General features: G+C 37.9%; 1 protein-coding gene across 4 annotated transcripts in view; it reads right to left on the bottom strand.

The window, feature by feature from the left end:
• Window positions 1–24387, bottom strand: part of UBE3A (ubiquitin protein ligase E3A) — a 53146-nt gene that overhangs the window by 19333 nt on the left and 9426 nt on the right. The window contains exons 4-8 of one of the 4 annotated variants that reach the window (XM_063149737.1): window positions 23262–23316; window positions 16722–16868; window positions 15998–16116; window positions 12601–12645; window positions 2604–2914 (exon numbers count right to left, since the gene is read on the bottom strand). In XM_063149737.1, the coding sequence (XP_063005807.1) occupies window positions 2604–2914; window positions 12601–12645; window positions 15998–16017 (376 nt within the window). In that variant the 5' untranslated portion in view covers window positions 16018–16116; window positions 16722–16868; window positions 23262–23316. Of the gene's footprint in view, window positions 1–2603; window positions 2915–12600; window positions 12646–15278; window positions 15361–15997; window positions 16117–16721; window positions 16869–23261; window positions 23317–24387 lie in introns of all 4 variants that reach the window. The other 3 variants (XM_063149735.1, XM_063149739.1, XM_063149736.1) reach the window with 3 other exon arrangements.

The raw sequence follows: 24387 nt of genomic DNA, 5'->3' as shown, positions 1-24387 counted from the left end.
TTTCTGCAACTGTTTTTAGACTAAATTGATGCCTGAAAACCCTCCCAAACCCCTCAATATATGCTCTGAAATTTAGGCTGCCTTCTAAATTACACATACAGCGTGGCATGTAGATTATGTCTTTGTACATTAGGCCTCACTAAGAAAAGCAACTTGGGTATACTAATCAACATGTTATTCAGAGGAACAAGATGGTTTACACACATCATCTGCTCCAAATACCTGTCTGTTCTCCCTCTCCCCAAACTCCTGATACAAAATAAGTCATTCGAAGAGTCCATTTGTTATTTGAAATCCTCCTTTCTCTTTAGAAAAAAGAAAGAAAACATTATTTATAGCTTTCTATGTTACTTCTCAAACAGAACCCACAGATGCTTTCACATCAGGTGATGATTTACAGTAGAATTACTGTAAACATGATCACATCCTAAAAAGATATTCTAGTTTAAGCAGATTCTTCTGAACTGACACATAATTTAGAACTAAAACAGAATCAGTTTAATAGCATCTCTAGAGAAAACATCTCAAAATTGTATTCACCGACCCTGCTAGAACTACCTACCTCTGCAGAAAGAAGTGTATCATTTTAATAGAAACGTTTAATAAACATGCTGTACATCAAAATATTTTGAAATGTGATTACCTACACTGATACTCATTCCAAGAAGTCATTAAATTAAAAATACAAATTAGATGATACAAAGACAGACAACCTATTGACTTTCACAGAACCCCAAGCCACTCTCAGAGCACATGTAACACAGGAAAGGTTGGGCTTATGTCTTCAGCTTAGACTGACTTCCAATCTGAAGACACTGACAAATCTCAAAACTACTATCTGTCCTGTTAAAAAAACAGCTCTACTGAAAACGTTGTGAAAGGATTCAAGCTCAGCACAATATCTATTTTCATCTGCTGCAGTGCATGCTCAGGAAGCAAAACTTGTCTTAAAAGAAGTCTTAATTTTCTTGTGTTAAGACAAATTTACCTGCTGATACAGATGATATTCCATGACATGGCTCCTAAAAATGAGGACCAGAGTCTCAAGTTTATTGACTCTGGACCACAGACATTATTCACAGCATAAAAATTATCAGCACACACTGACAATTCAACAATATTATAAATTTCAGATTTCCATACTTCAACAGGAATTTCCTCATTCACTCTTTTAAAGGTTTTAGTAGTTCAAGAACTCCAGAAAAGTAATTTAATTATTTCTGAAGCATATTTCTTTCAATTTCTTAAGAACTTTTAATCCTATGTCAAGCATAAAAGCAAGCTACACATCCTTTTCCTCGGCTTTGCTAAACTTTGCTGCAGATTTTCCAGCAACTGTTGTAGCAGACCTTAAAAAAATTCAGAGTGCTAGATTCCTTAGACATCACCCAATTCCAAAGGTAACTAAGCCTCAGATGAGCTTTAAGAATGCATTAAAAGCTCTCTGTCTATACAGCTACAAAGGAATGTCAATACTTGGGATGCTCCAAGAGAGGAAGTCTGAGTCACTGCTGTAGCCAACAGACTGTCTCTGGAGCTAGGTTCAGAAGACTCTTAGGTACCTGCCTTGGGGAGAGGGGATGGTTAGATAGAATAAGGAAAATTCTGTATCTGAAAAGCTCCATTAATAATACAAAAAAAAACAAGAGGAAAAACACAAAACAGACTTAATGTGCCTCTTGCTCATCTAATGCTACATTTCCTTCCCTTTCCCCTTCCTAATGTTTGCCTCTCTGCTTATTCAGATCATAAGTAATTTGGGTATAAATTTATCCTTGCATCAGATAAAGAAGAAACTGGTGCTGGAATATCTTGGGTTGCTTATAACACAGTACTATGTTTCATTGCTAATTCTATAGGGTTTTTTAAATCCTTGCTGTACATTAGTAAAAAAATTCACCTTTAGCTAAAATAAATGAATCTGGACTTGTGTTCATATCACTTTTTGGCAAAACACTTAAAGGTGGTCTGCTCAAAGGTTAATGGCTTTAAAAACCATTTGGCCTGGTTTGTGGACGTGTTTGCATCATGGGTTAAGGTGACAACTAACATTATTCTATTAGTATGTATTTACTATTACAGATTGCTTGAAAAGCTAAACAGAAGTTAGAAAACATATGCACAGAACAGTATTTCATTTTACACTGGCTTAATAATAACTGTTCTCAAACATTTTTTAGCTTGGTGAATGTACTGCCTATCACTTACTGCATTATTTATTTGATCTGTTAAGTTTCTCAACATAGGACCTGAAATTAGTTCAAGCACAACTTTTATAATTTATTAACTGCAGAACAGCTATGAAACTAGCAAAACTAAAAGAGTCATAAAACAGCACTTAAAAATTTTCCATATTTGCAAAAATCACTATTCTTGTAAGACAACAAATGCATGCTTATTTTAACAAAGATGTAGTCAAGATCTAGATTGGGAATCAGTGTTCAGCCTTAATCCATGCATTTTTCTGAATCCATAGGAAAATACTCAATTGTCTAATATTCTATTTTACTAAAGTCAGCAGAACACCACCAGAATGAATTCTGTTGGCTTGTACTTGTGCATATGAAATGTGTTTTATTTTATGAAAATTTTAAACATCTTACCTTTAAAGTCATCTCTCGGGCCTTGCATTTCCTTCTTGTTCATTTTTCTGTCAGTGCAGGAATTGTTATGGGCACCTTTGGAATTGTTTTCTAGGTAAGCTGAGCTCGTTCCTTTCTTGGAGGGATGAGGATCACAGAGTTTTGCATTAATCTTATAAAGCTCGAGGGCCTTAATGGCTGCTGCATTGTTATCCATTCGGAGAAAAGTTGGACAGGAAGCACAAAATTCATTCGTGCAGGCTTCATTTCCACAGCCCTCGGTTAACTGGTGGTAGTAGCGCTCTATTAGATGCTTTGCAGCTGCTCGCTTCCTGTAGCAAACATTCAAACAGTAAGTACAAGGATTAGTGGAGCTTTCACATACAAAGCTCATTCAATAGCATCAGCAAGGCAGAGATTAGTCAGGCACTGAAACACAAGATTTCTGTCAGAGAGAACACAGTAGAAGATTTTTTTAAATGCAGGATTCTCATCTTGAAAAATGCAAATATATTTAATGCGCAATTTAATTTTTGGGTTCTATGTAAGTAAAAGATAAATCCTGTTTATGCAGTTTTCAGCTTTACATGTAGTGCTACAGTGGAGACAATCTTGTACAGTTCTGAACAATCTCGACTGTTGCTAAAAAAGAGAGCAATTTGGATGCAAAACAAGGCTGCAACTGAAACAAAACTGAAAGTTGTACAGGTGTTGAATCTAATATATAGTACTGAGGCATGGCTGCCACTGACAGATGAAAGAGGCATGAAACACAAACAATTCAGACATTTATTCAGCAATAAAATCAATACTATTTTACCCATTTTAACAAGATTCCAGATGACTAAATTATCATTTTTAGTCTATTTAAATCTGAACAAAAAATATTCCTTGATTAATTAAACTGATGCTAAAAACACAATTACAGATAACCTCAAGGCTGGATATATTCATCCTCAGCTTAAATAAATTATATGGTTGTCCAAATAAAACAAAAAAACAATCCCAAAAAGTGCTATCTGCCAAATCCTTCTGTTTCTCCTGCCATTATAGTGTCAAGTATGTATTCTGAAAAATCATAGCTGTATTGCTGTACAAGTCCAGGGCTCAGTACTATATATATGCACAAGAGAAAATGTAACTGCCTTATTAATAAGGCCACAGACTTCTACAGAAACATGCAAATAGTAAAGAAATTACTGGAAAGCTGCAGGTAACCAGGACAGAAGCAGCTGCATGCAGCATCAAGAGCACCATGTTTGACCACATTTCAGAAAGAAACCCCTAAACTTTGACTGCATTTAAAATAATAAGTTATTAATGAAAACTACCAACTATGAAAGATTTCAAACATTCTGACTAGGTTTTACATACAGGCTTTTTATGGAACTTCACTGATACAGTACTACTAAGATTAGAGGAGCAGAAATTGTGATATTAACTTAAAATTGCATTTCCTGATGTCAATGTATGTACAGATTCTGCATAGAACAAGTACTACAGAACTGAAGTGCTAGACCCACTGGCACTACTCAGCATTTACTGCACCTTGCTGTTAATAATGGCTGGTTAAATAGCAGTTTCAATGCAGTTACTTCAAAAGGGAAAATGTTCTGACAGTGACTACTGATTACTCAGCAATAAAACCTCTGCTTCTTTCTCTTCACTCTTCAAGATCTCATAATCCCAGAGAAGAAAATACATCTTACAAGGAAAACAATTACTTTGATGTCTACCTGAGCTTTCATTGCCTGGAATGTTTTTGTTCCAGGGAACAGAAAGCAAACAAAAAACCAACTGAGGTGAAAGGCTTCCATGGCACTTTGACATGGATGTGGAAAGAAAAAGCAGCATGAGCAATGTCATTAAAACCATTACTGTGTTACAGGGAATAGCTATACCCTAATCTAAGGGAAGTGTTCTGGTCTCACATTTTTATATCCAGACTTATGAAAATCTGCCTCTCTCCATGTACAACTAAAAATAAGTGGGTTTTTTAATCTTGTCTTTCATACTTCAGCCATTAGTATAGAGGCTTTAAGAAAAACCACCCAAATCCCCTCAAAGCAACAGTGTTTTAGTACAACTTGGAACAATAAATTATTTCAGAGACAACTAGTTCTGAATGCAAAATTTCGTGCTTTGATCATTCCTGACCTTCAATCATTCCAGACCTCCAGATTTAGAGTGTGAAATATTGTAATTTGCAAGCAGGTTAAGTATTTATATATGAAAAAGCTCAATTTTTACACCTGAGATGTGGCAACCAACATGCACACCTTTCCAGCTCACATATCTAGTTTGAATAAAGTTATATCAATGTATAAACACTGATACATTAACAACACATTTTATCATGTTAAACAACACTTCACTTTAACCAGGTTATGTCTGAGATGCCAGTAAATAAAGTTAAGCTTAGACTTGTCTCTAACAGTTAACTTCTGAAGGACTCAACATTTTTTTTGCTTTTGGTTTTTAGCTACTGATCACTTCTCAAACTTTGTCATGCCTACAATAAGTCTGTTTGTACAAACACTTTTATTTTAACTTGTGGCTGGCAACTCACTGACTCAAGTTATCTGAAAGTCTATTAGAGACAGAAGGTTGTATTTTTAATTTTTCTTTTTTAAATCAAGTATGGAAGCGAACAATATGGTGTACAACAGTACTAGAATACAGCAGTGTTAGAATTCCATAGAATTTCCTTAGTTGGAAGTGACCCACAATTTCTGGCCCTGCATAGCATCATCACCAAGAATAACACCATGTGCCTAACAAACAATTCTTGATCTTAGGCCTGGCACTTTGACCACTTCCTTGAGGAGCCTGTTCCAGTGCCCAACCACTCTCTGAGTGAAGAACTTTTTCCTAATATCCAACCTAAATCTTCCCTGACACAGTTTCATGCCATTCCCTCAAATCCTGTCACCACAGAGAAGAGATCAGTGTCTGCTCCCTGCTTCCCCTCACCAGGAAGCTGTAGACCATGATGAGGTCTCCCATCAGTGTCCCTCTCCAGGCTGACTGGCCCAAGTGAACTCAGCCACTCCTCATATGGCTTCTCCTCAAGGTGCTTCATCTTTGTAGCCATCCTTAAGATGCTCTCTAACAGCTTTGTATCTTCCTCATATTGCAATATCCAAAACTGCACACAATATTCAAGGTGAGGCTGTCCCAGGGCAGAGCAGAGTGGGACAATCCCCTCCCTTGCCCAGCTGGCCATGCTGTGCCTGATGCCCCCCAGGGCATGGCTGGCCATCCTGGCTGCCAGGGCACTGCTGGCTCATGTTCAACTTGCCATTGACCAGGGTCCCCAGGGGCCTTTCTGTGATGCAGGTCCCAGGAGCACTTGTATTTGCTGAACTTCATGTGGTTGGTGGTTGCCCAACCCTCTAATTTGATGAGGTCTCTCTGCACAACCTGGCTGCCTTCCAGGGAGTCAACAGCCCCTCCCAATTTAGTATCACTGGCAAACCTGCTCTGTATACCTTGGAGACCTACCTGCAAGTCACTGATGAAGATGTTGAGGAGGGGCAAGGATGGAGCTCTGTGGAACTCCACTAGTGACAGGTCACCAGTCTGATGTCACCCCATTTACTGAAACCCTGTGTGCCTGACCTGTGAGCCAGCTGCTCACCCCTCACATGATGTATTTATCCAGCTGTGTTCTGGACATTGTATCCAGAAGGATACTGTAAAATGACAGTATTGAAAGCTTTATGGAAATCCAAAAAGACAATATCAACTGGCTTCCCTTGCTCAACTAGATGGGTCACCTTATCATAAAAAGAAATTAGGTTTGATATGAACCAGCGGTGGCTATGACTGATGTCTGTGGTGTTCTTCAGGTGTTTTTCAGTAACTCCCAGAATAATCTTCTCCATAATTTTACCAGGCACTGATGTGAGAGTGACAGTCCTGTAGTTTGGAGGGTCATTCTTCCTGCCCTTCTTGAATATTGGGCCAACACTGGCCAGTCTCCAGCTGACTAAGAAGTCTCCAGATTCCCAAGATCACCGAAAAATCCTTGAGAGAGGCCTTGTGATGACATCAGCCATCTCTGAGTATTCTTGTAAGAATTCCTTAAGTCCCCATAGACTTACAGGGATCCAGCTGGATCCTTCCCCTTTCCCTGGCAGCTACTCCACAGACTTTTCACCTTTTCAGACTTTTCATTACCTCAGACAAATTTAGGTAAATAAATAAAATAAATTTCAGTGAGGATACAGACCTCAGAAGGTAGAAGGGAATTTACCAATCCTTCCACAAGAGCTACCCTTACTGAGGTTCACCAACAAAAAGACTTACAGAAAATGCAGTTCTGAGTAAGTCAGTGTGCGATTTTCAGACATTCCATACCACATTCCCACTGGTGTACTTCAGGTATTAGTATCACTGTCCATTGCCAAGAGCCCACATTTCTTATTTCTACATTATTCAGCAAAAGAACTTGTAGCATACTCTCTGTATTGTCCACAAGTGACAACTTGATCTCTTTCTACATTCCCCTGCTCATTTAGTATGCTGAAAACGAAAGTTCTTGGCTTGAGGCTTTAAAACGGGTTCATCAAGCAAAGTAACATAAAACCACTCTCTATTCTTAGCTCATGCTACACTCATGAAGAGCACAGCTCTCTTCAAGTTCCTATAAAGGGATCTGGTCAAGAGCAGCTGGTCCCTTACAAAACTCAAGGCCTGGCTCACTGCTGCCCATGAGCACACACAGTTACTACTGTAGCTCAGGCTGTAGTGACTGACCTGCATAAACATTTCAAAATATCCATTATTGTTGCACATCCAACTATGAAACTGCACTGGTGTGGCTGAAGTTGTAAACATTTCACAGGCATATTCTTATGACTGAAAGAAAACTTCCCACTCAGTGGGCCTTGTATAACCTCCCCAAGCAATGCTTCAGTGAGGAGGAGAGGCACCTAAAACAGACACTCAACTTCCTTCCTTAAAGTCCAACAATTTCACAAGCACACTTTTCTGTTTAAAAAGAAATTAGCATTTATTAGTTTGTAGCAGTTACAGAAAAATAATTGCTTTTAGGCTTTCCATGTGTTCTTTAGCTAATAAAAAGCCAGATAGTAAGTACTTTGCATTTGTAATTTAAATGGTGCCAAAATTGTGGAGTATCATAAGAAACATGTATAACCAAGACAAAGGTGAACTGGGCTGCATTTTCTGTAGTAATTTTGCAATGTCTAAAACCTGTAAAAAACAGGGATTGAGTGTACTGGTTCAAAAGTTCCTATGAAACAGAATGTAATTTGCATTCCTCAAATACCTTAAACTAAATACTGGAGAAATACCATGTAATGGAATCTCTTGCCATAGAAAAAATTAGAAGTTTAAACATTAATGGAATTTTTGAAAGATTTGAAGCATGTAATAATTTAAAATTCACCTACAAAGCACTTACATTCAAGTTTACATTTACATTCAAAATGTGCCTGAAGTTTAAAATATCTGCATAACTGCATCATTTTTGCTTGTAAGTTTACCTAAATTTTAGAAATACAAATGAATGTTTCATACTTGTCTGGAAATAGCAGCACAAAATAACAAGCTTCTGAATGGTTTTTGCTTAGGATACAATAACTATTATATTATTTTTACAAACAAATCTCTCATTGGACAGGGGTGCTGGAGGGCAGAAAGGGATCTGGATAGGATGGATTGATAGGGCCAATAGCATGAAGTTTAACAGGGTGAAGAGTCAGGTCCTGCACTTGGGCTACAACAACCCTGTGCAGTGCCACAGGCTGGAGCAGAGAGGCTGGGAAGCTGCCCAGTGGAAAAGGACCTGGGGGTGCTGGTCACAGCAGCTGAACATGAGCCAGCAGTGCCAGAAGGCCAATGGTGACCTGGCCTGGATCAGCAATAGTGTGGCCAGCAGGATGAGGCTGTGATCTCCCTGTCCTTGGACCCTGAATCCCATCTCCAGTTTTGGGCCACTTAGTGCAAGCAAGTAATTGAAGTGCTGGAGTGTGTCCAGAATAGGGCAATGGAGCTAATGAAGAGTTTGGAGCACAAGTCTTAGGAAGACCAGCTGAGGGAGCTAGGGGTGTTCAGCCTGGACAAAAGGAGGGCGAAAAGTCACCTAATCACTCTCTACAACCACCTGAAAGGAGGCTGTAGCCAGGTGAGGGCTGGTCTCTTTTCCCAGGCAACCAGTGACAGGACAAGAGGAAAATGGCATCAAGCTGTACCAGGGGAAGTTCAGGTTGGACATCAGAAAAAATTTCTTCACTGAAAGGGCTGTCAAACTTTGGAATGGGCAGTTCACAGAGGTAGTGGAGTCACCATCCCTGCCTGGAATTGTTCAAGAAATGCCTGGATGTGGAATGTAATGCAATGGTCTAGTAGATAAGGTGGTCATTGGCCAAAGGCTGGATTCTGTGACCTTGAAGTTCCTTTTCAGTCTTGATGATTCTATGATTGCTCCAAGATAGCTAATTTCATTAAATGGAAATCTACAACAGCCTGTTTTACAATGGCTATTAGGAACTTAGAAGTGCCAAAATGTTCATAAGCAATTTTCTTAATAGAAAAAAATAAAAGCATTAATATTCATAGAAACCCAGGAAACAGTTTTTTTAGTACTAATAGCAAAATAACTTTCAATAGATATGTTTGTGGAATAAAGAGACACATCTACAGCAGTTATACTACACTTTGGAAAGAAGACGACCAGAATGCCAAAAACTGTTAAAGAAGGTGTTGTAGATGGTCATCTTTGTGAAGTTAAATATTGCTTTGTGCAAGTTTCAGCTTCAAACCTTGCATGCTGATTTTCCTGCTTCTGTTTAGCTAGAGTAAGAAGAGCAGTGCTAGAAAAGACAGGCTTCCAGTAATAGCACTGCCCACACAGAGCCTTTAGAAGAGCCCTGCACACCAAACTGCCAAAGAGTCCACCCACAGCTGGAGCCCAGCCCTTTGTTCCAGCAGTGCTGTAACACCTTTTGCCTGCCTCAGCCTCTGGCCTCACAGCAAATGTGGGTCTGGCAAACGTGCCTGTGTATGGAGCTCACATTTTCCAAACCCCACTCTTTCCAGTGCGGCGTATCCCAATAGTAGGGATGGATTGTGAGCTCTGCTTGGACCATACTGGTTTAACCCAAGAGACCTTCCTTCCCACTGTGTATTCTAGATCCAGTGTGCTTCTGGGAATATCATGTGCTGACAAAAGCATGACATTTCCTCAGAAAGGGCAACCCTGAGAACAGAAGGTCTGTCCTGGCTATATGGAGCAATGCAGGAAGACAGGGAAAGGGAGCAAAGAACACAGTCAGCATCTATCTTGCAATCTGGTCTCAGAAAAATTGTCTTGCTACAGTCATATTAAAAAACAGATAAAGGTTTCAAAATTGAAAAGAATCCCATCCTCAAAAGCAGAGAGAAGGAAAGATGAAAGCACAGAAAGCTGTATGAAGACAGTCATACCTTTGCTTGATAAAAAGTCAGAAAACACATGAACATAAAAGAAGTTACTGTTAAATAATCAAATTATGTGATTTAGTGCTAAATCACACAGGTTTTAAAAAAGTTATATGAATTGAAAGGGAAAGTCAATGGAGATGTGTGACAGGAGCAGCCAGAAAATGCTGACCTTAACAATTCTAAGATAAAAGACTTGTAAATCTGAATCAGCATCAAGATGTTCATGTTCATCACATGGAGACCCAGAATTTGAAAAGCCTGGGATAAGCAAGACTTACATATGGAAGATTTTGCTGTGTAAGAATCTGAATATTTTCTTTAAATTTCTTTTCATGCAAACATGTGAAACATATATGACTATGCTCTTGGTATGAAGCTTTGCAATTCAAAACATGGAAATAAATAAAGTAATTACATCAGCCAGCCAGAGCAAAACCAACCATTCATTGTGCAAACAAAAAACCACTTGCTTTAGTCCCTGCATTTACTAATGAATTTTAGGCATGTAAATAACATAGTAACTATTTTTAGCAACACAGCAGGCTTGCAGGTCACAACTCTACCATTCAACCTGCCATTCCACCTTATGTGGCAAGAGCAGCTATGCAGAAGAATTGCAAACATTCTCTGTAACAGGTGTAGTCCATATCACATTGTGATACAGTTCAAAAAACATTTAGTTTTGCAAATATACTGCATAACTACTCATCAAATATGTGAATTCCTACAGCTTGACTGGCTTATATTTATTTTAGACAGATAGCTAAAATTTATGAAGTCAGGGCCACTCTGATCACTGGTGTACATAAAAAAGAAAAAGTATTCAGCTATAACACAGAAAAGCTTACTACTGTAAATTTTTTTTTGTTCGGCTCTTCTTGAAGGCTTCTTGAAGGAAGATAATTCACACACACACACAAGAATTGTTAAACTTCTAAAAGGAAAAACCTTTACTGCCTTTTCCTTCTGATTTATGCTAGGTTGTTAAAGTCTTTGTTTCACACCAGTCTAGGTGAGTGCTGCTGATACATCTTTGCTTTAAATACATAAAAACCATTAATCCAACTGGTAACATCCAGAGTGGACTATAGCCAGCCTGCAGCCCTATTTCCTCTGTTTGGCTAAGACAGGGAAACTAAAGGACATAACTTGCTGCGGGAACAATAAACCACAATGCAGCATGGGCCACTACTGGAGCAGGAATAAGAGATTATGGCAGGGCTTTTACCCTGTGATCTCTAACACTGCAACATACAGAGACCACACACCAACAGGCAGTCACCTTTCAGGTCAGGCTCCCTTGCATTCCTAAGAAAGCAGCTGGACAGCACTTCTGTAGCAGATGGTAAGAGTGAGGGAAAAAAAAAAATCTGTCATACCAGGAGAATTGCTTCTCCTAGTGCAAGAAAAGGCTTCACTGCAGCGAATTGCTCAGAAAAGTCTTCACCGTTTCCTCCTCCTCATTTTTTAGGTATGCAGTCCAACATACAGGGGGGCTCACTGCAGTTTTGCTCCTCCTTAAGTTGGGCAGCTACAGCTGAGAAGTCCTTGAGCAATTCACACTATGCCACTAGGCTGCAAAACATCCTGAAAATGGCATCCAGCTCACGGCATGTACAACGCTAGACCGCTTGGGGGAAGGCGTGAAGGAGACAGTTTAAGGTCAGAGAAGAAGTTCATGGCAGAAGAGAAATGAACCCAGATCCTTTGAAGCCTCAGACAGCACACCAACTACTGGGCTACATTCCCTCTATTATTTTGGGACTTGTGCTGTTATCCAGAAGAGCAGTTTGTGGTGTCTCCCTGTTTGAGTTCTATGACAGTACAGTTTGAATAGCTAGAAAAGAATTTTGTTTGCTAACTCACAGAAGAATAAAGTCTCAAAAAACTTTTTTTGTTTTTAAATAGTCCTCTAAATTCCAGCAACTCCTTTGAATTTTGAATTCAAATGAACGTTTCAATCTACCACAATCTTGGTTTTAGTTCATCCTGGCTTCTAACCTAATGAAGACAGTTAAAAAGGTTCAGACCTGTCACCAAGATGTTCTGTGGTTTAGCAAAAGAGAGCTAGCTTTCTGTTTCTAGAAGTAACTGACATATAAATTCACCAAATTAAGTCACAATTTCTTTTTCTTAGTTCAACAATCCATCTGCCACAAGAGATACCAGCAGGTATTGTGCCTTAATACTGCAGTGTCTTCAAAGCCATGCAAGATGTTAGCGAATGGCAGGTAGCAATTACATCCCTTCTGTGAAGTCTGAATATAGGTTGTGAGATTTTTGACATTGTATTATGCTACCATCTACTGGTTCACGTTAAATTAAACCTCTGAACTTTCCCTCCAACTCATGCACTCTCCAAACAAAAAAAAAAAAAAAAAAAATTAAAAATCAGTTTCTACAGAGGCTTAAAATTGCAAAATATTAATATGAAATTTGCTAAGGTAATTTCACAGTTCTACTCAGCTTTTGTCTTCTTTTTACTAAGCAGATGCAAGAGTGACTGCTCTACATGTTCAGAACATTTTTATCAAGACAAACCAAACTCATCCAGTCATTTACTTACATTCGGCTAGTTTCAATGTTCTCAGAGTGTGGTTCTCCTGGTGATCTGCAAAACCAGACAGAAAACCTTAAGCACTGCTTATTCTTTTAAGTCATTACAATATGAAGTTATGAAAGATGGAATGCAATGAGTGTATTATTGCCACTAAAAGCATCAACATTTTCATACTTGCAGATTTAACTTCTCAAACTCTAGAATACAGTTTATCACATAAAACATGATAGTATAATTAAGCTAAATTTCCCTAAGCAGGAGAGCATTTTTCCCCATGCTTACGCAACAGGAGCCATTAGGGGAGAGCTCTGCTGGCAGTACTTCTGCATTCAGGCTGCACAGTGCTCCAGTTCTGGGCTAATTCTTCATAACCACTTCTGCAACCAAACGTGTACTCAAAGATTATCAGTGATCAACTGCAACCAACAAATTCTCTACAGAGCTGGACTCTTAAGAAATAGCAGCTAAGAAACAGGGTCCAAAAGGATATCAAAACAAATCTCTTATCTCTCTCCACCTGAATTCATGGAGCTAATCTCACAGATTTCTGTTTTCTTCAACCCAGCCAAATTCAGAATTAAGTGTTATTGCCTAGCACAAGCAGCACCTGTGTTTAGCTTGGCAACCCCACTGACTTAATTTACAGACTAATTCAATGGGTATAGCTCCATACCAACTTAAAGTAGACTAAATTATAGTTATTTAGCTCCTCCTTATTCCCATCTTCCTTAAGACAGCACTGATCCAACTGGTAATTTTTTTCAGACAGCATTTTTTTTCTCTTTTTGAGGCAGAACTTCCCCCTAGCCAGTGAGTTTGTAGCCAGACAAGCCAGAAGACAAGACAGTACAAATGCAGCAATTTTGTTTCCCATCATCTTAGGATGCCTTGAAATCAGACCTTATGGAACCTTTGCTTGGGAACAACCTTTGGTACAGTTGCCCAGTACTGCCATGCTGGAAATACTGTGCAAGGAGTGGAAACAAAGCACAGCCATTACAGTAAAACTCTGCAGCTTAGATGAACAAAAATGTCTTTCATGACAGCTCTCTAAAAACAGAAGTGAGCTAAAATCTGCAAACAGAACTAACTTTTTAGGTTTCACCAGAGTCTGCTGAGAGACTTCAGTTAGGACAGCTAAGCAGATTTTCCCACAGCTTTACAGGAAAAAAAAAAATCAATATTTATAGCAATGCAATTTCTAGATTTCTCTATTTATTATAAAACTGTCTATAAGATTCTAAATGCTATTGGAAATCTCCACATGTAGTCTGATGCATTCCTTTTTTCCGGCTTCATTGTGCTATTTTACTGGATGGTCTCTCCTACTAAAGTTTAGAGTGCTCTCCAAACACACTGCTAAAATTTCAGTTACTTTTCTGTAATACCAGATCTTAACAACTTTTTGGATTCTACTAAACAGACCCAGTGCCTAGAAGGCATTTCTGGCAGACAACTTGTAATTCCCAGGTTAGCTGGATACTGTGTGGTGACAGATGATGCAAAACACAGGAAATTATTTGTTTGTATTTCACTAACTTATAAAATTTAACAGACACTAGGGACAGAATTCTGAACTTCCTATCCAACTAATATTACACTCATGCTTAAAATGCAAATACTCTTTAACTGGAAAATAACATAAAAACTGCCCAATCTCAAAATTTGGCCTCTATTTATTATCTCCAAATTACATTTCCCTTACTCATTAAATTCAGGACTGACAAGGCAGTTGCTGACAAAAATACTGCTCAGCAGCAAAACAAGTAAGAATTTCCTTTTAACTCCAGTGACCAAAGCAAGCCTCTAAATGCTTAGTGAAAAGAATCTCAATTTTTTTTCCCACTCATTCACCAGAGCATTTAAGTGTTAGAAGCTGGAATAGAAGAAAGACACATGTTTATATTCATACTGGTTAGCTCCTCTATTTACTTCCAGGACTTTAGAAAATGGTAGCAAAATGTCTGGACATTTAAGGCTTTGCTTTCTTAATTCCAGTATTGGGACATACAACACATTGAGGATTTGGGAAGGAGTAGTGCTTTTAGTTGCTACGAAAATACAAAGGAAATAGTGGTGTTAAAAAAAAAAACCCATCAAGAATACCTAAAGCCTTTCAGCCTTTAAAATAAACAGCAGCATGAAGAATTACAGAAAAAGAGCACACTGGCATCTAAACTGTGCATATAAAAAAAGCAGCCTGGTGATCTGCAATACAGACATGAAAACAGCTAGCAGTATATCCAAAATCTTTTCCTATCCTCACTATTTGTGAGAATATTATTAGGGCTGTAAAGAGACAAAGCAGTTCCGTATATGTTACTCAAAAAAAAAAAAGGTTGTGTCTATAAGATAAACAATATGAGAAAAAAATACCATCTAGTTGGGTCAAAAAAGGTTTAGTCCTCTAAGGTAAGTGGTTCTGCAGAACACAGGATGAAAATTCCTTCAGCTTATTGTTTTCTAAAACATGAACAGACCTACTATAAGTATGATTTGCAGAACAATTAATGGATATATTAATTCGATTTTAGAAGGTTTCAAATGACAACATAAGCACCTCATAAAATGAGCTTTCAATACTCAGTAAAATGAAGTGGAAGATCAATCTCATTACAGGAATTGTACTTGTTTGCTGAGAAGCTATTTATTTTGTAATACCCAATTGTTTACAAACAAGATACCTTGTTATTTCCCGTGAGCAGGCAACAGTATTGAAAAACAACTATATAGTACGGCAAGACGTCCTTTCATCATGCTTAAAATCTGAAACAAGAGTTCTGTTCAGAGAAAATCTCAGAGCAAATGCTCTTAAAAATTTCAGCTTTCAATTAGATTGTAGATACTGATCACAAGACAACAACTAATCTGAATACTGCAGTATGAGCTCGCAAATTCAAACGGTGGCTCATTTCCAATAACACAGGGAGCAACTTCTCCATTCTACAAGCCACTCCTTTAATTTCCAGTGTACCTCTCTAGATGAGAAAAGTAATGGTATGCAAGCTCACACACACTTTAACATTATCAAGCCATCTGGATAAATACTTCAAAACTGCACACATGCTTGGATAAGTATGCTAAACAGTTTATACAGAAATTCAGTATGACAGCAAAATCTACCAGGGACTTTTAAATGATAGCATTGTTCTTAAGAGGGGTATCATGGAGCACCACAGCGTTTGCTTGTATGTTAAAAAGCAGGCAAGGGCAAACTGAGGGAGCGTTGAAATCCCTGTCAGCAAGAGCGTAACTCAACTTTGCCAGCTGACTTATCTAAAACAAACAATGTAACTTAATATTATTTATAAAACTAACTTCAGGCCATACAAATTAAATACCTTAAAATAAACATTATAGTAGAAAAACTCCTGAGAAACAACCTGATATGCTTTTTGCTTACCTTTTACAAGCTGTGGCCATTCGGTGACATCAGGGTGATCACAATTTTGAGTCACTGATCAAAACCGAGTTGTCGCACCAGTCCTGTATCACGCCGAGCTAAGCATAAGCTTAACAATTCTAAATAAGCAAAAATAATATAGTTAAAAGTTCTTAAAAATTATTTTTAGCCAATTCTCTAAATAAAAAAATAATAAAAAGAAGAAAAATATTGATGCTAAGCATTGTTTTATCAGCGAGATTAAGACGTCCTTACATTCATTTATTGTATGGCATTTGAACTTCTAGAGTAACTCACTACAGTACAATCAACTAATAAACTTGAAAATTCAGCAACATATTTTTAGCCTAAAAAGCCAAAAGCCATACCCATCTCTTGGACCAGTGCAAAACATCCAATGTCAAGACAACAAGGATTCAAGGATCTGGAAGTGTGTGCATAAATATGAACTGTAATTTGTAACTACAATAAAATTCTGGTAGAAGTGTTGCTGCTACAACTTGATTAACATTGTTTCTTAGCAAGCAAGGCTCTGTTGCCAGGGGAGCAACAAAGTAACCTGAACTTTGTTGTGTGCCTCTCCCCAAAAAGAATTAAGCTATAGATAAGTAAAAGTTTTAGAGGAGCAACCTTTGCTATCTGTGGTAAATCTTTCAGCTTCTTTGCTCCATTTTTATCATGTGTCCTCTCTCCTCTCCCTTAAATTTTCAAAAGTATATTTTACCTGTCAATTGTTTCCCGTGATCTGGCTCCACTGGTATAAATGGAAGGGTTGGTCCTTTACTTTGTCACGCAGGTGGCAGCCAATGATCACTCAGCAATACTCGTGCCCAGAGCGCCCTGGGACCACCCCAGCTGATTACTTCCATGGCTGAAAAGGAACCAGTTAGTCTCTTACCTACTGCTATTATCTACTCTAAACTAAAGTTAACGGATAAAATATTTCCAAACATAATCCTCAACACTCAATTCATCCCATTCTCTCTCCCCCCCAGGCTCCTAAGTGCACTGGAGAAAGCCAGAAAGGAAAAAAGGTCTCTGAAGGAGAATCGGATGACAAACAGCATTCACTTTCTGCTAACATAAAGTTTTGATAAAAATTGCAATGTTAATATTGTATTTAGTAAATAAAAAGTCATCTTACTTTCTCTTTAAAGTGGTAGCTATGAAGACAGACCTCTATATAGTATACTGAGAAGTTTATTCCTGTGGTAACCCAGATGAAACCCCACATTTGCAGGTTGCCATGCAGCAAAAGCCTCACACAGAATGAAGGTGCACAAAGCTATTGATGGCACAACCACAGCTCTCTGCAACACCTGCAGACATAACAATCTGGTGCAAATACTAAGAGAGCACATCAGACAGCTTGAAATATTTAGTAAAAAACATTTATTTCTTTACTGCACCTTCTTTTGTGCTTCAGTCCAATGTATTACAAGAGTATTACAGTAAGATCTTTGCAAGGCTCATGATTTTCTAAAGTTTGTCAGAAAAGCTGCCCAGTTTTGCCACTCTACTACCATTTGCCATTCTGCCACTAACTCTGACCAAAACAAAATTTGTCTTAGTTTCAGAATTATGCTTATTAGTTTTATCATTCATTGAGATAGGTAAAGTGCCATCTGTTGATTTTAACATCAGCAATATTTAAGTGTTCTCATTGTAACACAAGTGCAGTTGACACAAGGAAAGTAAAAAAAAAAATAGGCTACCAAAAATCTCCAAAACAAAACAGAGGTTCTCCAGTACCTATGTTTCATGGGTGTAAATTGTCAAAGTTCAACTGAGTCAATTCCAGGAACACAGAACAATGATTAAAAGTCACTTGGAAAGGTTCCTCATCTGTCAACATTACAGAGCAGGGTAAAGACTTTCCATTTAATGTTTGTGACCATCAGCTGTACAGAAAGGCAACAACCCAAGATGCTGATGCAAAACTACGAAGCTGTAAAACACTACTCTGCTTATGACATTCTGATTAAGATCTGAAAATTTCCACTTTTAGGCAAGCCTTAGTATTGAGGAACCAGATGCTTATTCTAACACTGCTTCTAGCACTTTGCCCAAGTAACTTTTAGTACACTGATCAGAGGACAGTGGTATAATCACTAAAGCCTCATTGGTTGGGAAAGCTGCATTCTGACTACTCTAAGTATCAGCTCACACTCTGGAGTGTGCCTGGCCAATGACTCCCTACATAGGCTTGGTCCTACACCATCCAGACTATTGACAAAAATGTATTACTGTAGTCTTCCATCAAATGGAAGCATGATAGAACACCAGGCTGCCATCAACCTTAGTAAAACAAAGTTTTGCTGAGGCTCTTTCATATGGGAGAAGTCGTGAACGTGACTGACAACAGTGACAGAGCACATGAAGTGCTGGTGCTGGATTCAAACACCACTACATTTTGGAATGTTAAAAAATATACTGGCAGCTCCAAAGACATAGTCAAGACAAGCTTATGCCAAGGCCTGATCCAGATCCAACTCTGTTAGTCTCATTTACCACACCGCCAAACATAGTATCCAACAGCAGTTCTGTGATGGAAGGAAGGGTCTGAACTGCTGCATATCTCACTGAGCTGAAGTAAACTCATCTAAGTTTTGTTGTGAAACTTGTACCTACAAACTGAATTTGTCATGGGTCAGAGCTTTGAGTCAGGTAGTTTCAGCATTTCTGATTTGTTGCACAATACCTTAAACCTAGACTTACTGAATTGTGATCTAAAATTCTCATGCTCCTCTTCATCAGTCTAGATGCAAAAAACCTTAATGAATAATTTTTCTCTTTTATCTCCTTCTCATCCTACCTTTCCCACCTATCCTTGCCTTCACTCCTATGGGACAGAATATGATTGGCAATGATTCCCTAGCACAGATGAAAGAATTAATTTTTCTAAAACCTTACTCATTCATGCATCAGCAGAGTAGTGTCTGCTGGCAAAGAGACCAGCACGCTGGAACACAAAGTGGGTGGTGGAGGGGACTGCCATCAAAGATTTATTCTGAATATATTTCAAAGGACATTTGGCTACAAACAAGGCCACAAAAACCTCCAACCTGGTTAAGAGAGTCAAAAGACGCTACTTGATTAGGAAAGGAAAACTACACTAATGAATACACTAAGATCCTGGAAAATGGTATTATGAGTTGTGAATTGGTCTAAATCAATGGCTTTTCTGTCACAGGAATTTCTCTACAAAAAACCTCCTCTGTTTGTAACTTACCTTACAGAAGATAGAAACAGCAGCCCCAGAGCAGATATTTATTCATATTATTCAAACAAATTTCTCTGGTCCTAACTGTTATGATCAGCATGGCTTACAGCTTAGGCTTTTACAGACACACTGAGCAGCTGAAGATTTGAAAGGAAGTTTGTGCCTATGGAGTGTGCCCAAAAAACCCAAGATGGCTGCCACGCGCTTTGGGACTGGCACATCTGTGCCTGCCTAGTGACTATTTACTAGAAGGAGAGTCAACTAAGGCTGCAACTACACCGATTACAAATCTGTGCCTGCCTAGTGACTATTTACTAGAAGGAGAGTCAACTAAGGCTGCAACTACACCGATTACAGATAGCAAGACATGAAGATATGTCTTCATGAAATTATGTATCTGAAAAACTTTGTGACTTCAACTAGCCCTCGTCAAAAAGGAACGGGATAAATAATGTTTATGCAGTGATTTAGAACAACATCTATTTCTCCAAGATTGCACAGGTGAATATTTTCTTAGAAGTATGTTCCTCTCAACTCAAGGAGTTAAACAGTGAGTGAAAGAACAAGATGTCAGAAAGTTCAGAAGCATCAAAAGGGGCTAAAAGCAACTTTCTTCCATAGTTTGATGAAAGGTATTGGCACATGTCCATAAACCTTGAAAGTCTACAAGCATGAGGCAAGAACAGGTTCCCAACTTCAACATACAGAACCTAAAGCCACATCCTGGAGATTGTAAGTACTTCTTTGTCAGCAACCAAAAAAAAGGCAAATAACTTTCAGGTTGGAATAATTTATTTGAACATTGTTACCTACATGGCTTCCCTAAATCTGCTACTATCCTTGGGTTATTTGATGGTCACCTTCTGTGAGAGCAATGCAGTCTGGCAGTTGACACACAGTATCTGAGGCCTAGGAAGATCCCCTAGAAGATGAACACTTTCCATATTTAAACTATAACTTCTGATTGCCTCATTGAAAGAGTGGCACTTGTAAGAATTTAAGTTTCCTTTACATAGGAATTTTAACTACCTACCCAAGTAATCTTTGATCCAAATTTAATATTCTCTTTTGATCTATGATGAAAATAGGGGTAATCCACTGTACAATGAAGTACCACAATCTACCTTACCTTTCAGTACCAGAATTTTAGTTGCTTAATTAAATACAACCATCTCTCTCAAGAATATGCCACTAAAGACAGCTTTCCAAAGTCTTCTGAAGAGTCCTTATGAATGCTCCAAGAATGAATTTCAATATTTCCAGAATGACTTTGAGTACCACAACAAAACAATCATCTATACAGTAAGAAACTGACACCTAATAGGAGAGTGGGCCTTTTATAACTTGAGATTGAGTCAAATGTCCTGGAGAATATTCACCAAACCCCTAAATTCAATCTTAATTGTCATATGCAGAAAAGAAAAAATAAAGTAATGCAATAGGCATGTTTGAGCCTATATTTCTTTATAAAGTTGGAAGTACAAATTACTTTTCTTGCCTGTATGCTGCTTCCAATGCAGAAAACATAAAACTTAAGTTTTCTTCATCTAATTAGTAGGCAAAATTATTACTGATTCTACAGTAAATAAAACAGCCACTAATACACAACCTGATCATATAAATCCTAATGGGGCCAAAAAAAGTCCCAACCAAACACTAATAAGGCTTCTATATGATTTTTTTTCCCACTGCCTGGTAAGCTAAGCAATTCAACTAGTAAAAACTAATGCAAAATCACATGAGTTAGAAAACCAAAAGAATTGGGTTGTATCCTGGAAAATGCCAACCTAAAGTGACTAAAGCAGTCACAACTGATGTACAAGTGTACACATGCTCCCATGTATTACAAAAAGAATGACAGATATGGCTTATGAAGGGTCCCTGGCACAAAGCACTTCACATATCTTCCAAACTTAAACCCAGTTCTCCAATTATTCAGTACTCCTCAAAAGTGTTCCAGAAGTAGTAGAAAAGAGCCACAAAAACATCATGAAGATAGAAGAAAATGCCTTGTGATTAGACAATGAAAAGAGTTCAAAGTTAATTAAGCCTATCAATATAGATATTGGAAGAAACTAAGTCTTCTCATAGCACAAAAAGAATACATGAAGATCTTCTAACTGAAAGAATGCATATAAAATCGTCATTAATAGAAACTGAAGGCCCATAAATTCAATTAGAGCAGGAACATAAGTATGAGAACAATTAACATGAATAAATTATTTGGGATGGGAATCTGAATTTGTTACTATCTTCAAATTAAAGTTAGTGCTACTCTGGAATTTAGATTTCAATAAAATCACAAGTTACTGAATTTCATAAAGGCAGAATTTTGTGTATCTCCGTACAAAGAGATCAAACATAGACTTACATAAAAGCTCCATCCTATAATATCTGTATACTTACTTTGCCTTGATTTCAATACTCCCCACTGTACTGGTTTTGGCTGGAATAGAGGTAATTTTCTTTATAGTAGCTAGTGTGGGGCTGTGTTTTTGATTTGTATTAACACAGGGTTGCTTTTGTTATTGCTATTCATGTTACAGCTTTCATAGAGTCAGGGCCTTTTCTGCTCCTCACCCCACAGGGAGGAGGCTGGGGGTGCACAGGGAGTGAGGAGGGTTCACAGCTGGGACAGTTGACCCCAGCTGACCACACAGACATTCCATATTATAAGGCACCATGCTCAGTGTATAAAGCTGGGGGAAGAAGGAAAAAGGGGGAATGTTCAGAGTTATGGCATTTGTCTTCCCAAGTCACTGTTACCTATGATGGAGCCCTGCTTTTCTGGAGAGGACAGAACATGTGCCTGTCCATGAGAAGTGGTGAATGAATTCCTTGTTTTGCTTTGCTTCGTGCACAGCTTTTGCTTTACCTATTAAATTATCTTTATCTCAACCCACGAGTTTTCTCACTTTTACTCCTCCAATTCTCTTCCACATCCCACTGTGTGGGTAGGTGAGAGAGTAGCTGTTGGGTGTTTAGTTGCCAGCTGGGGTTAAACTATGATATCCATAAATCAGGGAGTAACAGAAAAATACCTAATGTTTGCTCCCATTCCCTCCCCTCAGGCCAAAACCTAGAGGCCTGCATGTTATTTCTACTTTCTAAAGCTGCTCCTGCAACTTTGGACTCTAGATTTTGCCTTCAATATCTGGTTTTGGTTTAATATTTCAGTGAGATCATATACATATTTTGTAAAAGTAGGAAAGATCCAAAATTATCTTTAGCTTCTGTGCTTTACACTTAGACCACAGGTGATTTTTTTCTTTCCACTACACACACCCCCCTTTGGTTTTGTTTTTTTTTTTTTTTTGTTTTTTTTTTTTTTTTTTTTGGTTTGGTTTTTTTTTTTCAGCAGAACCATTTGTTTCTATTTCAGTTACATTATACCTGTTACTTTAGGCTGCCTCCAAAATGATACACAGCTATGAACAAAAAGTCCTTTTTACACCAGCAGGTGAAAATCCAATCCACCTATTTAAATGTCTTTTACTAATTCTTTTATTGACTACTCATCATGTTAAGTTATTTTGCAGGTAAGTTTTACAGCTTCACTTCAGCTTTACTACTTAAACTTTTATTCCATCTGTCCTTTTGCTTATCCTCTATTTTGATTTCCTTTGCCACCCATCTTTCATGCTGCCTTCCATGTAAAGCATCTTGCTGCTCACCAAGTTCTTCAGCACGTTTGTTTAAATATAATTGATATTAAAACTGAGCAACCATGCAGTTCTGTAGTACGACATTCAGCTTTTCTGATGTTCCATTAGTATTTATCACTAACAATTTGTGGGGATTAGAGGGCAATTCTTCATCAACTTATGAAGCACATACCACTACAAAGACTCTGCATACATACAGTGGCAAGCAGCTAAACATCCAGAAGAAAAGCAGCCAGCAGGCATAATGGCAATAAAGAAATAATGGCTTAGGTTTGAAGAAGAGCCATCATACACAGAACTGGTATTGACACTGGAGAGCAAGAAGCAGGTGGGTGGTCCCAGTGGTGCTGTGGGTGCAAAAATGAATATACACTACCTGCCAGATGCCTGCTAGAGTAAAGGACCAATCTATACAATTCTCTCAGGAACATCTGGATTGTGACAATGTAACATTGTAGCTTTTTGAGAGACTTACAATTTTTAATCAGTACATACTACAGCTAAAGTTTCAGCTTAGAATTAACAGTTTTATTAGAGCCTGTCTATAGTTTCCTATGAAACAGAACTTAAAAAGACATCAAACAACTGTTTTGCAAATTTGAGATTTCAAAACTTTAAGTATATTTCTAAGTTAATTATCTTGAAAAGAAAAATCCAGACATAAACCCATGGCATAGAAAACTTGGATCAGCTTCCCCACAATTTAAGTGGTTGAAAGAGAAAGTACACACATGGCTTAGGAAGTGTTATTGAAATAACTATATACAATATGCATATGCATTAACAGACCTATTTAATATGGCAGAAAATTTAACTCAATTGTTGTTTTTCTCAATGTAGTGGTGCTAAAAGTTTCAAAAATTCTCAATGTACCAAGTTGCAGAATTACAGAACTTAAAAAGACACTACAGAGTAGTGCAGTAATACCAGGTGTTACTAGAGGACTACACCAAAATTCAGTTAGGAAATGGCAAACAAAATAACTACAAGCTCAAGTCCCAATCTTGCCACATTACACGTACATACTTTTTAGCTGGCTGGACATTTAAGAGCCTAGACAAAAAAAGAGACACCATGTGCCATGGGTTTATGTTAACACTGCTAAAAAAGATTGTATTTCTGTATTTCCCAGCATTCCTATTTGTAAACTTGACTTACACTGATGATCGCATAAATTTTCTGCAAGTTCTAAACTTATTTTTCAAGTCATAGCCTCACTATAAATATGTTCAGTAGCGAATTAAAAAAACCACAGATCTTTCAGAAACACATCAGTTCTTATCCAATCCATGGAGAAATAAATGGATGGTAGCAGCATGATGAGCTTGTTAAATCAAAAGGGAATTCACCAGTGTTATATCATAAGTATTTATTTGCCCCAAGAAAAATCAAATAAGTCAGTTTTCTAGAGAATTATGATTAAGTAATAAATATCATAGTTAAAAAGGGAAAATTTAATGTGTGCTTCTTCCTGAATTAATTTTCAATCTTTTTTTAAATCT

Source organism: Melospiza melodia, chromosome 2 (genome assembly GCF_035770615.1).
Source record: "Melospiza melodia melodia isolate bMelMel2 chromosome 2, bMelMel2.pri, whole genome shotgun sequence".
Lineage (NCBI taxonomy): Eukaryota > Metazoa > Chordata > Aves > Passeriformes > Passerellidae > Melospiza > Melospiza melodia.
Note: the sequence above shows the minus strand (reverse complement) of the source record. Positions and strands in the feature narration are given on the sequence as shown.